Genomic DNA, 17500 nt, shown 5'->3' on the forward strand with positions numbered 1-17500 from the left:
TCAAATATTTAGTTGTTAACTTGATGAAATTACAACCAAGTACTTCATGCATGTTATCACAGTGTAAGCAGTGTGCTATAAACAAATCTGAATTGCTCATGGGCAACTGATACGTCAAAGATCTATATTATAGAATCAGAGAATCATAGAATCCCTACAGTGTCCACACCGTTATTACATTCAGAGGTGCTTGATTAAACAGGAATAGGAGGGGGAGGATCCCTGAATCTCATCAACTTGGGAAAGCCCAGCAGGTGAGTTCAAAAGGCTAAGTGGAAATGTTTATTGTCATCTTCAGTCAGTAGTCCCAAGTGGATTAATTCCCTGGATGACAGGGCTGCCTCATTGGGAGAGAGAGAAAGAAAGAGAGAGAGAGAGAGGAATGGCTCTGTACTATTTGGAGTTTAGAGGAATGAAAAGTGAAATGGACAGAATTCTGAGAGGCTATTCCACTTGGCTCAAGAACCCAAAACTGGGGGCCATTCTCTGAGAATAAAGGAGTATTTATCAAGGACTGGAATGAGGAGAGACTTCTTTACCCAGATAATTATGAATTCTTTGTGCTGTGAATGCTCACTCACAGTCACTAATACCTCAGTCACTTGCCCTGCTTTATTTCCCAAGAGAAGTTTTGCTCCTTCTGTAGTCAGAACATTTACGTATTGATTAAAAAAAATTCTGTACACATTTAACAAATTCCTCACCATCAAAACCTTTAACACTAGGGAAGTCCCAAACTATATTTGAAAAATTTAAATTCCCTACTATTACAACCCTATTATTCTTTCATAGATCTGAGATTTCTCTACATACTTGCTCCTTAATTTCCCTCTGACTATTGGGAGGTGGGGGTGGGGGCGTGTGTGGGTGGGCACTGTACGATCCCATCAACGTGATCATCCCTTTCTTGTTTCTAATTTCAACCCATATATTTTCACTGGATGATCTCTCACAAATATCCTCTCCAATTACAATAATATTGTTTCCCTCCTTCAAAGATTCCACTCCCCTCCTCTCTTGCCTACCTTTCTATCATTTCTAAAGCATTTAAAATCCAACGCATCGAGCTGTCAGTCCTGTCTTTCTCTCAGCCAAGTTTCTGTAATAGCTATGACACCCAGTCCCATATTCCAATCTATGCCCTGAGTTCATCAGCCTTCCTTGTATGAGCCCTTGCATTGAAATAAACACAATTTAATTCTTCAAAGTTCCATTCTTGTTACAGCCCTGGTTCTGGTGGAACCAAAAAGCTAAATTATCAAAGTAAGGTGAGAATGACAACCCATGACATCAAGATGATGTTTGATCAAGTCATGAGGAAACCAAGTAAAATTGGAATCAATGGGAATAGGAGGAAACACAGTTTGGTGGCTGAATCCATACTGCAATCAGAACAAAGGAAGATGGTTATGGTTCTTGGACATCAACCGTCTCAGCACAAGAATTTCAGTGCAGGAGTTCCTCAGTGAATTGTCCTTGGCCCAACTATCTTCAGCTGCTGCATCAATGGCCTTTCTCTCATTATTTGGTCAGAAGTGGGGATTTTTGCTAACTACTGCACAGTCATAGAGTCATGGAGATGTACAGCACAGAAACAGACCCATTGGTCCAACTTGTCATGCTAATCAGGTATCCTAAATTAATCCAGTCTCATTTGTCAGAATTTGGCCGATCTCCCTCTGAACCTTTCCATTCAAGTATCCATCCAGATGCCTTTTAAGTGCTGTAATAGCACCAGCCTCCACCACTGCCTCTGGCAAGTCATTCCAAACACGCACCACCTCTGTGTTAAAAAGTTGTCCCTTAGCTCCTTTTTAAATCTTTCCCCTCTCACCTTAAACCTATGCCTTCTAGTTTGGAATCTCCTACCCTGCAAAAAAGACTATGTCTATTTACCCTATCCATGCCCCTCATCATTTTATAAACCTCTGTAAGGTCTCCCCTCAGCCTCCGATGCTCCAGAAAAATAGCCGCAGCCTATCTAACTTCTCCTGAAAGCTCAAAACCTCCAACCCTGGCAACATCTTTGCAAATCTTTTCTGAACTCTTTCAAGTTGCACAATATCGTTCCTAAAGCAGGGAGACTAGACTTAAACACAGTATTCCAAAAATGGCCTCACCAATATCCTGTACAGTTACAGTTATCAGCTCCCTTTGCAATTCCTCTCATATTAGAATAGATTGTGTGTGTGTGCAGTCAGACCTGTGTGATTCTGTTTTGATGAAGGATCACTGGACTCAAACTATTCACCTTGTGTTTCTCTCTACAGATGAGCTGCTGTGTTTTTCCAGCACTTTCCATTTTTGACCTGGATAATAATGTGTTGATAAGTGGTAAATAGTATTTCAGCCAGGCAAATACCTTTTTGAACAAAAGCATCTAACCACCTTCCATTCCCTGAAAACCATTTCTGAATTTCCACAATCAGCACACTGGGGGTTCCCATTGATGAGAAATTTAACCGAACCAGCCACATATTTGTGACTGGTACAACAGCAAGTTAAAGACTTGATGTTTTGTGGTGAGTGGTTCACATTCTGAGTCCTCAAAGCCTTTCTAAATTAATCACGGAGGCAAAGTTAAGAAACTTGATTGCATCGTCACTTGCCTGGCTGAGTATAACTCCAACACTCAATAGGGTTAACACCAGCCATAACATCGGATCCTGCTTGATCTGCACCTCATCCATCAATTTAAATATCCACTCGCTGCACCACCAATGCACAGTGGCAGCAGTGTATTCCATCTCCAACCTGGAAAGACAAGGACAGCAAATATATGGGCCAACAACCTTTCTGCAAGTTTCTTTCCAAGCCACGCAAGATCCTGACTTGTAAATATATCACTGTTCCTTCACTTTCACTCAGTCAAAATCCTAGAACTCATTCCCTAAAGGTATTGTGGGTTAACCTATGCCACATGGACAGCAACAGTTCATAAAGGCAGCTCACCAATCTTTTAGTATGCTCTCTGATGCCACATGATAGGTTTGGGTGCAGGGCTCAATAGGCGAGAAGGCAAAAATTAAGACCATCTTTAGGCTTCTACTTCAAACTAGCACTATTTTACATTACCATGTCCAGCAGTGTTGAATATCCCAGTCTATAAACTATTGTTAAATAAAAACACTCAAATAAAAGCAAATTACTGTGGATGTTGGAAATCTGAAATTAAAAAAAAAGATAAAATGCTGGAAAAACGCAGCAGGCCTAGAAGCATCTGTGGACAGAGTTGGTGTTTGAGTTTGGTATGATTGTTTTTCAGAACTGAAAGGTTGATTTTGGACAATGGGTTTTTTTAGGCTGTTGATAGAGGGGGAAGGAAGATTGGGTGGAACAGGTTGAGGGGTACCCAGAGCAAATGACAAAGCTAGTGCTATTGGAAGAAAAGGAAAGATAAGGATATAAATTTGGGGTGAGAGATGTGAAAAGTAGAGAACCGTTTTGCTCTGCTGACAGCAAGGCCAACAACAATAAAATGAAGGCAATGCAGGTTAGTTTGAGTAGGATAAAAGGTCGGCACAATATCGAGGACCGGAGGGCCTGTACTGTGCTCTACTGTTCTATGTTCTATGTTCTAAGACACAAACAAGTAATGTCCGGAGGGGTGGGAGTGATGGTGTATAATCAAAACGGAGGATACAAGTGCTACTCTGAAGTTATTGAACTCAAAGTGGAGTCCTAGAGGCTGTAAGTTGTCTGTGCAGAAAATGAGATTTTTTTCTCGAGTTAATGTTGAGCCTCATCAGAACACTGCTGCCTATAGTGTATCCTTCCCATGTTCTAGGAAATGTCCTAACTCCGTCCGCAGTTGGTATTTATACTCAGTGACGTACAGCTTTGTGACATCATTGCAAGGTTGCTCCAGGGTCATGAAGCTCTCACTTAACAACAGCCACCTTATCAATACCAATTAAGGATAAGAACATAACAACTAGGAACAGAAGGAGGCAAATCAGCCCCTTAAGCCGGCTCCACCATTTACTACGATCATGGCTGATCTTATCTCAGCCTCAACTCCACTTTTCTATCAGCTCCCCATAACCCTTCAACCCATTAATAATTAAAAATCTGTCTATCTTTTCCTTCAGTGCCCTCATATCTGCAGCACTCTGGGGTAATGAATGCCAAGATTACAACTCTTTGATACTCATTCTTCTCTGTCATCATTGTTTTTAATCCGCCACCCCTTTGCCTAAAACCTTGGCTTCTCATTCGAGATTGCTCCACAAAGGGAAACACCCACTTAATGTCTATTTTGTCAAACCCTGTCAGCATCTTATATACTTCAATTGATCTCCTCTCATTCTTCTAAGCTTGACTGAACATAGGTCAAAACTGATCACTCTCTTCTTTCATCTCTGGAATTATTTTAGTGAACTTTCTCTCAGATTGCCACCAATACAATTACACCATTCCTCAGTAAGGAGTCCAAAGCTATATTGCAATACTCCAGGTTTCACCAATGCCTTGTACATTTCCCTACTTTTAAATTTCTTTCCTTTAGCAATAAATGCTGAAATTGCATTTGCCCTCGTTACTACCTGCTGGGCTAAACTCTAGCTTTTTCCAAATCATGCAAAAAGGACACCCAGATCCTTCCATCAAAGCATTTTGAAGTTTCTCTCCATTTAGGTAAGAAGTTACCTTTATATTCTTCAAACCAAAAAGAATAACCTCACACTTATCCACATGAAACTACACCTGCCACATTTTGGGTCATTCACTTAACCTAATCATATCCACTCGTAAATTTCTTGTTTCTTGGTTGCAACTTCCTTTCCCTTCTATTCTAGTGCCATCTGCAAATTTGGTTTTAGTACATTCCATCTCTGCATCTAAGTCATTAATATAGATTGCAAATAGTTGGACCCTGAAGATTGAACCCTGCAGCACATCCTATTTCGAGCTTGACAACCTGAAAGAGACTGCTTTATCCCTTCTGACAGTTACCAATCCTCTATCCAAGCTAATATATTACCCCTTACTAAATATGAGCTTATCTTTTGCATTAACCTATTGTGTGTCACATCATTAAATGCCTTCTGGAAGTCCAGATATACAAATTTACAGGAGCCCGATTATCCACTTTGCTTCTTAAATCTTTGAAAAACTACAGCAAATGAGTCAGACACAAGTTGTCCTTCATAAAACACTGGCAATGGACAATAAATGATAGTCTCTCCATTGAAACCTACATTCCAAGAAGAAACAAAAAAAGATCCTTATTCATATCTTTTTCTATAATTACCTAGCTGTGCTACTGTAAAGATGGGAACTGTAACGTCCTAACTCCGGCAATAATTGCAATTTGTTTATAAAGCTAAGGATTTTTATGCATTGTATTCAACAGTCTTATCAAGGTATTCTGCTTCAAAGGATTGTACATTTGTATTGTTGTGTCTCCCTGTTTCCACACTATTTCAATATGCACTATTTCAATTATGCTTGTTGCTCCTTATTTTCCTTTAAAATGTCTCTCTCACACATCTCTGCATTAAATTTAATCTGTTTTATGTGTGGGCATTTCACTCATCTGTGTCTTCCTGAAATCCATGATTATCTTCTGCACTGTTTGCTGAATTTCTGAGTCTTAAGCCATCTGCAAACTTTAAAATATTACCCTATATACTCAAGCCCTGTATACTCTGTCAAAAAGAACACTTGTCCTAATATTTGACCCTTGGGAAACACCACTGTGTACAACCTTTCAATGTTAAAAGAGCCTGTTTACTACCATTCTCTTTTCTGTCTCTTAGCTAATTCCATCACCATATTGCCTAGCCCCTTTTTATCGTGCAGACTTCAATTTTGCTCAGTTAATTATGTTATTAAATGCTTTTGAAAATCCATTTCGGCACATTATCTATACCGCCTTAATTCATACATGACTCTATGAATCCTCTACATTATTTTATTGAAGGCTCAATTTAGTCAGACACTATTTACCTTTAACAAATCCATGCCAACTTTACTTTATATATTTGGTGTAACAATTGATTCTGTCTCAGATCATTGACACTAGAAGTTTCCCTCACATGGAAAGAAGATTGATTTAATTTCTTTATCACTTTTTTGAACAGGAAGGTATCATCTGTAAGTCTTCAGTTGTTTGACACCACTCCTATAGCTAAGGAAAATGGAAAGATTAGAACTGAAGCGTCCATTGTTCCCATTCCTATTTCCTTCAGCCAGCTGGTATTCTAATCTGGCCATACAACGTTTTTACTTTGAGAACTGATACCCAGTTAAGAACCCACCCACAATCTAGCTGTATCCAAATTTTCTGATCAAATCTTTACTGTGACATTTGGAACATTTTGTTACTCAGTGAAGACAGTTGAAAACCACTCATTCAAAAACTTCCACAAAAAAGATGTCTTTTTTAATTGCAGCTAATATGTTTCATCCTTCCTTTGTGTAGAATTTTACTATTTATGCATTTGTAAAAGGTTCCAGTGTTCATTTTTATGTACCTTCTAAACTTTGTGTTACTGTCTAACCTTTCCATACGGATTTTCTGAAAAATGTGTTGCTGGAATAGCGCAGCAGGTCAGGCAGCATCCAAGGAGCAGGAGAATCAATGTTTCGGCCATGAGCCCTTCTTCAGGAGGCTTATGCCCGAAACGTCGATTCTCCTCCTCCTTGGATGCTGCCTGACCTGCTGTGCTTTTCCAGCAACACATTTTTCAGCTCTGATCTCAGCATCTGCAGTCCTCACTTTCTCCTATACGGATTTTCTGTATGACCCTCTATTTTCTTTAGCATTTGATCAGATTACTTTGTGCCCTACTTTATTCCCTACTGTTATGTAATACTATACATACATATAGCCCACTTGGTCACATTTTCATTTACATTTTGTTAGCTACCCTAGCAGCCCTGGCTGAGGAGGTTTTTCCCCTTGTGGGAATGTGTCCAGTCTGTTCACAAACTATTATATCTTTGAAGGCCTCCCTTCACTGCTCGTTTACTATTTGATCTATCAGTCTTTGATACCAGTTCACCTGGGTTGGGTCCCTTTCTAACTTACTGCAATTAATGCTCTTCCAGTTTAGTATTTTCACTGTTCATTCTTCCTTGTTCTTTTCCATAATTATTCTAAACCTAATGGAGTTGTGATCACTATTTCCCAAAATTCTCCTCTGAAACATATTCCATGTGTCTGAGGTCCAGCACTGTTTCCTTCCTCATTGAGCTGGAAACAGACTGACTGCTATAGTTCTCTGGTACGCTTTTCAGGAATTCCTCTACTTTCTTCCCACTTTGTATTTCTGTCCCTCAGTCTGGAAAATTGAGGTCCTCATTTTCCAAACTCTATTCTTTTACATCTCACTGAAAAAAATCTAGGTTGTAATTAGCTCATTTAGTTTACTTGAAACATGGAAAACATTGCTAACAGTTCCACTATATTTCTTTCAACAACCAGAAAATCAATGAATTTTGCTTTTAATCCCCACTACCGTATTTCTGAGGAGTTTCCACATCTGTGTAGTTCTCTTGTGTTGTCTGCTTCTCCAGATGCTGTTAAAATATTCCATTTCACTGGTGTAAATCTGCTTTACTGGTGTTCGCTGCACCCTTTAATGAGCTCAGTCTGAAAGCAATCAGATGTAAGCTAGATTTACTTAATTCAGTACTCCGTATTCCTTTTATTCAGTGTCAGGCGCAGATTGCTGCTGGTTTCACTGTCTCACTGTGCGCAATATTCTCAAAATGTTCTTTCGTTTTCAAAAGCTGTTATGACTCTTTTACACCCACATGAAGACAATCTCTTAACCACTAAGCTTTTCTCAGTCACGCCAGGAATATTTCAAGCCCAACTATGTCCTGTGCTGGATCAGAGGAAGAATTAAAAGTAAAGGGCACAAGAGCTGGGGCTTCTGCTAGCCAAAGATTAATTGTGAGCTCAGATTTACTCCAAAATGGGCACGATTCGCAGTGCTATGCAGAAAGGAAGACGGCTGTAATGATGACAAGAAAATTCTATTCAAAAGGAATATAAATCAGAATTGATCTGAAAATGAATGCAGCCAGAGGGTTGCAGAGATTCTGGAAAGTGGCACTTTATTGACTTTCCAAAGAAGCAAAAAGAACCAAAGCGAGGGGCAAGGCACAAAAGGATGTGGTTAGAATTTCTAGTGTTGTCAAGCATGTTAGAAGACATATTTATACAAGGCTGGACAAGTATACTCATCCACTTTTTGGCAAGCCTTCCATTGAGTAATATACTGTAAGTATACCTATGTATTTAGAAACAATTTTTACAAATTAAGCACCTGTCTGTGTTTTAGCAGTTGGCTGGACACACTGGTTTTGAGTGACAGCTTTATTTGACCCCCATTTTCAGTGAGCTGTAAAGATTTGAGTATTGGGAGCAAAAGGCCTGGAGAAAATGCATGCACAAAGTTGATAGCATGTCATCAATATTACATAATATGCAAAATTGGCAGCGCTGCTTTTTAAATTTGCAGATCGAGACTTTTTCAAAAGTTTCGGAACAAAAATGGATTTAACTGGAACACAACTGCTGTAAAACTGTGACTAATTCCACTCTGAAAGAGTTGAGTTTCAGGGGATGCCAGGAGGGGAGGAGGTCTGTTAGAGAAATAGGGGCTGGAGAGATTACTGGGAGTAAGTAGCAGTTGGAATGAAACGAAAAGAAAATTAATCCTGAAATGATATATTTAACTTGATTAGCTCAGCAGTGAAAGGTAAAGCTGTATAAACTACTCAATCTGTAACATAAAAAAATGCGAAAAATGTATTGTTAAAAATTAACCACGCAACAATAGATTCTAGATCATAAAATGTACATCGTTCTTAGCTCTGAAATGGGCGATTTCTCATCTCAAATGCCCTTTTGTGAGCTTCAAAAACAAGGCAAATCTTCCACCCACATGCATTAGCTCAGTTGTTCGGGCCATTAAATATCAAATTGGTAGTTTGACTGATACTAGACTATTTTGCCGAATGATCTTTAACAGTCTTCCAGACTGTTGGTTTCGCTTTGCCTGGTTGGTCTTGCTCAGCTGATCACTCAGGAGGCATTCTGTCTTTGTTGCTGTAGTAGATGAAATAAATTATAAATTGATTACTTGTTATGAAGGATGAACACTCTCGATGGCACAAAAGGAAACATTCAGACCACTATATCTGTGGCAGCAGTTTGAAAAAGCTATTCAGTAATTCCTCACTCTTTCCCTGTAACTGTCTTTCCAAATTCCATATCCATTTTTAAAGTTGCTGTTGAATGTGCTTCCACCACATTTTCAGTCAGTGCGCCCCACGACGCAACATGAGACATGAAGTAAAACAGAAAATTTTGCTGCTGTTTGGATGCTTCATAAACCCGTCCCAACGTCCATCTCTCTGCTATTTTAATGAAACGTCTCCCCAGTTTACGAACACCTCCGTTCTAAAAGCAGAGGGAGCAATTTCATATGAGTACAGTGAAGAGATAGCTTCAAGAGAACGTGTTACCTGCATTTCCAAACTTATAAGTGATTAAGTAGCCTGTTGGCATTGAGTCATAGAGTCATAAAGCACGAAAACAGACTCCTCAGTCCAACCAGTCCATGCCGACCGTAACTCAAAACTAAACTAGTCCCACCTGTCTGCACTTGGCCCATATCCCTTCAAATGTTTCTTATTCATGTCTTTTAAATGTTGTGACTGCATCCACCACTTCTTCTGGAAATACATTCCAGCATGAACTATTCTCTGTATAAAAAAATTGCCCCTCATGTTTTTTTAAATCTTTCTCCTCTCTCCTTAAAAAATGCCCGCTAGTCTTGAAATTCCCTACCTGAGGGAAAAAGGCACCCGCCATCCAGCTTATCTATACCTCTCATGATTTTATAAACATCTATAAGGTCACCCCTCAACTTTCTACACTCCAGTGTAAAAGTCCCAGCCTCTCCTTATAACTCAAACCTTCCACTCCCAGCAACATCCTGATAAATCTTTTCTGAACCCTTTCCAGCTTAATAATATCTTCCTATAACTGGCTGACCAGAACTGGATGCAGAAGAGGCCTCACCAACATCCTGTACAACCTCAACATGAAGTTCCAGTTCCTGTATTAAAGGCAAGCATACTACATGCCTCCTTAACCACCCTGTCCACATGTGAAGCAAACAACAAAGAATTGTGTATCAGAAACCCCTAGGTCTTTATGTCCTCTTTGTACAGTAAATCAGTTGCTAAGATTTCTAACCTCATGTGATTGAAAGTAACTGTCTGGCCTCTAAGCATATTTTCCCTTTACAGGATTAAACAAGCTATGGATCTGGACCACCAGAGAAAGTTTAATCTCTGTGAGATTAACATGAGTGAGCAGGAGAATGTGATGCATCTGGTGATCTATATCCCCACCTTTATCCTGGGACTGCCTTTCAACCTCCTGGCACTCCTGATATTTTGCTGTAAGATCAAGAGGTGGACTGAAACGACCATTTACATGAGTAACCTTGCCCTGGCTGACATCCTGCTGCTGTTCTCTCTTCCTTTTAAGATGCTTGACCAGGATAGGGGCTGGCCTTTTGATGTGGCCTTCTGCTCCTTTGTGGAGTCACTCTACTTTGTTAACATGTACGCCAGCATCTTCATCATCACCTCCATTAGCATCGATCGCTACTTTGCCATCATCCACCCTTTGAAGGCGAGGGCTTTTCGGTGCCCACGGAACACCGTGATCATTTGCCTTGTCATTTGGGCCTTCGTGTGGTTGGGGAGCATCCCTGTCTATGGATTCCACGACAGCCCAAACTCTGCTAACTCCACTATCACCTGCTTCCATAAATTCTCCGATAAATCTTGGAACCCGGGTCTGATCGCCTTTGTAGAGCTGCTGGGCTTTGTGACCCCGATGGCTACCATGGTCTTTTGTTCAGTTCGAATCATCAAGAAACTGCTAGAGAGGCAAAGCGATGTTCCTGGAAACTGCCAGGCCTGCATCACAATTATCATTGCCAACCTGGCAGTCTTCATTTGCTCATTTGTGCCTGTCCACGTTGGCATTTTTCTTCAGTTTTTAGTGCGGCAGGACATCATTGGCCGAGACTACTGTTCGACGCGAAGAAGTATCAGTTTATTTGTTCAAGGTACCATGTGTTTAGCCAATGTCAACTGTTGCCTAGATGCCATTTGCTACTATTTTGTAGCAAAGGAATTTCGGGACCAAGGCTCACGCACCAAGAGATCACTGGCCTCCCTTTTCTCGGTTAATGATGTGAGTGTTTAGCCAGATTCAAGACTTCTCGTATCATGAGGTTTGTGCCATATTGTGTTCTTACACACTTTGCCCTTCGCATTTTATTGTTCTACACTCTCCTCAGTTACATAGTTAATTCATCCTACACCCCAAGCTATTCTGCACTTTCTCTAAGGGAAGAATGGACATTTACGTAGCATTTGTTACAATCTTAGGGAGTCCCAAAGTGTTTTACAGCTAATTATGTCTTGAAATGAATTCAAGCACTATGAAAGCAGACAACCTGTTTCAGTGATGGTGACTGAGGGATAGTGTTGCCCAGGAGTCCGTTCCCTGGGAGAACTCCTCCTTGTATTTGTGATGGTGTCATGGGTTATTTTAAATACTGAAAGTGCCGATGGGACATCTGTTCTGAAACATGACACTTTCAGAAGTGAACTCCATCAGTACCATGCGGGAGTGTCAGTCTGAATTTAATGTTCCAGTCTCCAGACTGTTATTTTCTTTTCGGTCTTTAGTGGGACAAGGCCACCATTTATTTCTGATCACTTATTGCCCTCGAGAGCAGTAATTGTTCCCAACAGGCAATCATACTGTTGTGTGTCACAATGTAGGCCAGTAGGTTTCCTCTCTGAAGGGAATTAGTGAACAAATTTGGGTATTTATCGAACCAATTTGATTTATTGATTAATTGAATTTTAATTCCACTCTCTGTCATGGAGGGATTGGGTACCCATCTGATCAGATCATTGGTTTGGGCTTCGGGACAACCAAATTCAGTGAAATTCTCACTATGCCACCAATCTCAGAATGTTCAAACACAGAAACAAGAGTACTACCTCTTAACCTCAGAATGACACCCCAAGCACACAGCCCCAGCTTGCAACCATCTAGGTGGCTAACCCTCACATTCTTAATTGTTCCTTTGAATGTTCGGCCTTTGTTCTGCTCAGTTCTTAATTGCAGATAAAGTGGGCAGTAAGGAGGCGGAGTATGAATTTTGTGAAATGGTCAGTCTTCTATGTGATGATAGCTTCCCTTGCCTTTAATGCTGTGAATGTCTGTTTGCAACAGATTGATGGAACAAAATTGTATTGTGATGCATTAATGTTACCATTGTCTGTGAGCATTAGTTTACAATAAAGTGATTGTGAACTCAAAATGCGAGCACTAACTTCAGTTAAGTGGGTTCAGGCTTTCAATCTGTAAAAATAACAGGCAAGGAAAAGCAGGAAGTATGTTAATCTCAATCTACATCTTGTAGAAAGAGTCACAAGAGTTGTGTTAAAAACGAATATTGCAGACTTGATAAGGTTCCTTTCAAGCTCTCTACGTGTTCAATTTTACAGTCTCCTCAAACTCTTTTTATTTTGTTCCATTTCGTAATGTTAGCTGTGGGTTATTTGATTATTCCTGGAGCAACATTTAATGTTTGGAGGAAATTACTTTGCTTCCTTCCTAAGTGAGTTTTTAACCGATTTGTTTTAAATAGGCAGAAACATCAAATAGGAGGCTCAAAAATGGCGAGTTTCAGTTTCATTTTCTCAAAAAAAAGTACTTTACTCACAAAGTTTTCCAAAAGTATCATAGAATCCCAACAGCGTGGAAACAGGCCATTCAGCTCCTTGAAGGGCATCCCACCGAGAGTCACTCCCCTACCCTGTAGCCTGCATTTCCCATGGCTAATCCACTTAACCTACACATCCCTGTACACTATGGGCAATCCACCTAACCTGCACATCTTTGGATTGGACCCACATAGACATGGGGTGAATGTGCAAACTCCACACAGACAGCAATCCAAGGCTGGAATTCAACCTGGGTCCCTGGCACTATGAGGCAGCAGTGCTAACTATTGAGCCACTGTGCTGCACCAAGTACTTTATGTAACAATTCAAATTCATGTAACATAAAGCGCAATGCAGTTCAATGTCTTTCAATACAGTGTGTAGAACTCTGAGGTGTCTCACGTCACTTACAATTACAGTAAACATGTTATAGGGTATTGTGGAGCAGTGGTAGTATCCCTATCTCTGGGCTAGAAGGTCTGGGTTCAAATCTGACCTGCCCCACAGTTGTGTCATAACATGTCTGAAAAGATTGATTCAATGAACAATGTTTCTTATCAGAGAGGGATGTTACAGAGGTCTGAGCTCCTTGGTACACTCTAAGGGTGGCACTTCAAATGCAGTCTTGCCCCACTCAACCTCTGCAGCAGCTGCCCCAAGCTTTAGTGTATTCCTCAGTACGTAGTCCTTGATCTTGGAATGCCAAGTGCTCTCTGACGAGTATTCTAAGGGAATGTTTTCAAGCATTTCAGAGGATGTACCGGCATTCCTCATTTTGATGAAATGTTGTAAATTTCCTGGAATTATCTGCTGAATCATTTGGTGGACCTTTAATTTATTGCCCCCAAAATGCAAAATAAGCATTGATTCCTAGTTCCTGTGGGGAGAGTTTGTGAATCAGTGTGTACTGCATAAAGGTGGTGTTGAATTGTTGACAATACGATGGTCAACTTACTTGCTGATATGGGCTCAGCCACTTGGACTTGAACATTTTAGTGAAGCACCAAGTATGTGTAGGTTCTGATATAATCCAGATATAGTTTGTAAGTGTTGTATCATCCTCACCCACTGAGCAATCTAACCAGTGGTTTTTAAAGGGATCAGTCTGTCAGCCAAAATACAGCTAGCTCTGGAGCTGTGACTTGCAGTAACCATCTTAGGCAGAGCTCTTGGAACAGAGCCATCTCAGTCGGCCTTTGAGCTGTGGAAGGACCCAAGGCTAAAATTTGCCTCAGTTCCTTCAAGGAAGAGGAGAAAGAAATGGCTAACAGCTTGCATGTGCACAGTTTCCTAAGTGTAAAACATTTCAGAAGCTGCTTTGAATCTATCCCGCCAATGCGTTAATGTTAAGGAATGTAGGTTCAACTGGAATGAGAGGTCTGATTTTACAGTGGGCCTGTACAGGAATAAGTAAGGAGTAAGTTTGAAAATGAATTGATTAGTTAATTGTAAACAGACCCTCAAAGCTACGTGAAGAAAGTGGGCTGAAGGGTGTAAACTGTGATTCTCGACAGCTTCCCATTATTTGAATGATAACCAAGCTTATGAATTTGTTGTACACCCATTGATTTACAGCAGATATCAGCAGGTTTGGTTCTCATTCAGATCCAGCGCACTAGAGGCCAACAGGCTAACTTGGCTTTAATTCTGAAAAAAGCAAATACCCCTGTCCTTTGTAAAGAACATATATATGTAAAGAACATAGGAATACAGAAACAGGAGTAGGACGTAGAGCCTCTTGTGCCTGGTTTATCTTTCAGTTGAGTCCTGGCTACTCTTTATCTTCAATTATTTGCCTGCTTTAATTCCAAAACTCTTAGTAGACTTAGTAGACTCAACAAACAATATTCTATCAATTCAATTTTGAAATGCTAATTTGAATTAATTAGTAAATGCTTAGTAGCAGGATGATTGTGGTTAATTCTTTAAACCAAAGGATAACACACAGAAAATGCTGCAAATGCTCACATTATTCTGATGTATGGACTAATTCGGTTCAAGGAAGCGCCTCCTTCCTTCAAGGAGGGGCAGCTAGAGATGGGGAGCAACTGCTGGCCAAGTCAAGATGCCCATGTCTCATGAGTGAATAAAAAAAAGAAACAGGTCTGTGAAGAAATAAAACAGATTTAACGTTTCACAGTTTGTTTACTCTTCCTAAGAACCATTGTCTTGAAATGTTAACTCTGTTTTTCCCTCTACAGCTGTGACCTGACTTGAGTGCTTCCAGCATTTTCAGTTTTCATTTCATACTTTGAGCTTCTGCAATGCTTTGTCTTAAAGAATGTTGAAGGTTCATTTGAAGGATGCACTAGTTGCTTGTCCATTTGTTTAAAAGGAAATTCTGTCCACCATTTTGTATTGTAATCTTAAGGAAGTGACATAACTAACAAAAAGCCATAATTAATAATTAATAACATTCCACCTAGTATTAAAAAGTTTAATATTTTGCCTACAATCTGTCTTGACAACTTTAGTAAGGAATAATTTAATGGAGTTGCACTCCTGCATTTAAAAAGAATTAAAGACAGAACTTCCATTGCCTTGTCTTTCAACATCTTAGGCTATCCCAAAATACTTCACAGGGAAGAACATCTATTCACAGTGCAAAACAAGAATTGAAGCAGCTCATTAGAAACAATCAAGTCCAACCATCAGCAAAATGATAATGTCCAGATGATCTACTTTATTAATGTTGGTTGAGGGATAAGTATTAGCAGTATATGGCAGGTGAGAATTCTTCTGCTGTTTTTTTGGAATAGGATATGGATCTTCATTAGATCCTTTATATTCACCGTAGAGGTTTAATACAGTCTCAGCTTAACATTTCATTTGAAAGACAGCACTTTTGACAGTGCAGCACTCCCATAGTACTTCATTGGTCAAGTTCCTAGAGGGCTACTTATACTTACAAACTTACAGGGAGGTGATGGCCTATGGTAATATTGCTGGAGTATTAATCCAAAAACTCAGCTAATCTTCTGTGGACCTGGGTTCAAATCCTGCCATGGTGGAATTTGATAATAATCTGGAATTATGAATCTACTGATGACCATTGTTAATTGTCAGGAAAAGGAACCCATCTGGTTCATTAATGCCCTTTAGGGGAGGAAACTGTCATCCTTACCTGGTCTGGCCTACATATGACTCCAGACCAACAACAATGTGGTTGACTCTCAACTGCCCTTTGAAATGACCTAGCAAGCCACTTACTTCAGAGGCAACCAGGGATGGGCAATAAATGCTGGCCAGCCAGCTACGCCCGTGTCCCATCTGTGAATTATAAGCAAAAAAATTCTTGACTCTGTGATGAGGAGTGCTACACTGGTGCCTTTATTTCTTTGTGACATTGATAATCAGTTATTGCATTATCGCACTATTTTAAACACTGCCTCCACAGTTTCATAGAGTTTCAAGTGCTAATGACGGAAGAGAGGCAAAAGACCACAAAACGGGAAATGCAGACAAGAATCAGTTTTTTTAAACATTGAACAGCAGCCAAATGAGATTAGTATATGATTCCTTCTTTTAATTATTAACTTTGTTTTATTTACACTGGAGCTGATGAAATGTTCAGGGCCAGTTAAAAAGGAAAGGGTCCAAGCTAAGACTTAAAAATGCAAATATTTAGGAAGGTTGTGGTCTAAATCTTGCACATATGCAAATCCTGGATGTACCCGTGTGGTGGTACTTTGAGTATCCTGCACTTGCTGGTACACAGTGAATATATTGCCATAACTGTAATGTAAAATGGAAAACATGCTCTAGCCAATTGAACTTAAACAAAAAGAGTACAAAGCAAAAACAGAGTTCTGTGATTGCCAAACTCAAAGATAGCTGTTGATAATGATTCAATGTTTCTTGCTGTGCCAGCAAGAATTTAAATGGAGAAATTTTCAGAGAATATTTTAGGAAAGAAATCAAATCATACTGACAATGGACCATGGCAAATGTGATTGAGTTACTGCGATCTTGTCAACGTTGCTGTAACTAATTCTCAGCACAGTGGAGATGAGTGGATATACATGATGCCAAGTGTTATTCAAGATCAACATTCACTTCCCTGAAATATTTTTAAAACTGGTCATGTTGACAAAAGGATTTCTTCCTGTTAGGACCCAATGTCTTTTTCCTTCTGGATAATGCTGGCTGGGCAAACATTTATTGTCTAACCTTAGTTAACCTGATAAGGTGGTGCTGAGTACTTGACCTATTTGAACCAGCCCTTGACCATGTAGTGTGGGTACACCCATGACGTCTTTTGATGGAACTGAATGGTTTGCTATTCTTAATGACAACTCTACTTCATTCCACATTTTCAATCAAGTGAACTTAAATTACACAATTCCATTGGTGAGTTATGGACACCAAGTCTCTTGATGCAAGGTGCAGGAATGCTTCAAGTGCAGGTGGTGCATGTATGAAATGAGCTGCCAGAGGAAGTGGGTACAATTACAACATTTAAAAGGCATCTTAATTTGGTATATGAAAAGGAAGAGTTTAGAGGGATATGGGCCAAATGCTGTCAAATGGGATTAATTTAGAGCATCTGATCAGCATGGGCGAGTTGGACCAACGGGTCTGTTTCCATGATGTACATCTCTATGACTCTAAGTATGCTCCTATCACCGCAAACTTAGGCAGCATAAACAAGAAAAACTGCACCAAAATAGCATCGATTTCCTATACAAGCTTCCCATCAGACTCATGTACATCCTCT

General features: G+C 39.9%; 1 protein-coding gene across 7 annotated transcripts in view; it reads left to right on the forward strand.

Moving 5' to 3' along the window:
• Positions 1-17500, forward strand: part of LOC122555761 (G-protein coupled receptor 55-like) — a 139100-nt gene that overhangs the window by 17471 nt on the left and 104129 nt on the right. For 3 of the 7 annotated variants that reach the window (XR_006313354.1, XM_043701869.1, XM_043701870.1), the window contains exons 1-2: positions 7685-8233; positions 10273-11273. Coding sequence is in view for 6 of the 7 variants with exons in the window: in XM_043701869.1 (XP_043557804.1) it covers positions 8028-8233; positions 10273-11245 (1179 nt within the window). In the remaining variant the exon portion in view is untranslated. Of the gene's footprint in view, positions 1-7684; positions 8234-10272; positions 12335-17500 lie in introns of those variants that run through there. The other 4 variants (XM_043701872.1, XM_043701871.1, XM_043701873.1 and 1 more) reach the window with 2 other exon arrangements.

The sequence above is a fragment of the Chiloscyllium plagiosum genome, chromosome 13 (genome assembly GCF_004010195.1).
Source record: "Chiloscyllium plagiosum isolate BGI_BamShark_2017 chromosome 13, ASM401019v2, whole genome shotgun sequence".
Lineage (NCBI taxonomy): Eukaryota > Metazoa > Chordata > Chondrichthyes > Orectolobiformes > Hemiscylliidae > Chiloscyllium > Chiloscyllium plagiosum.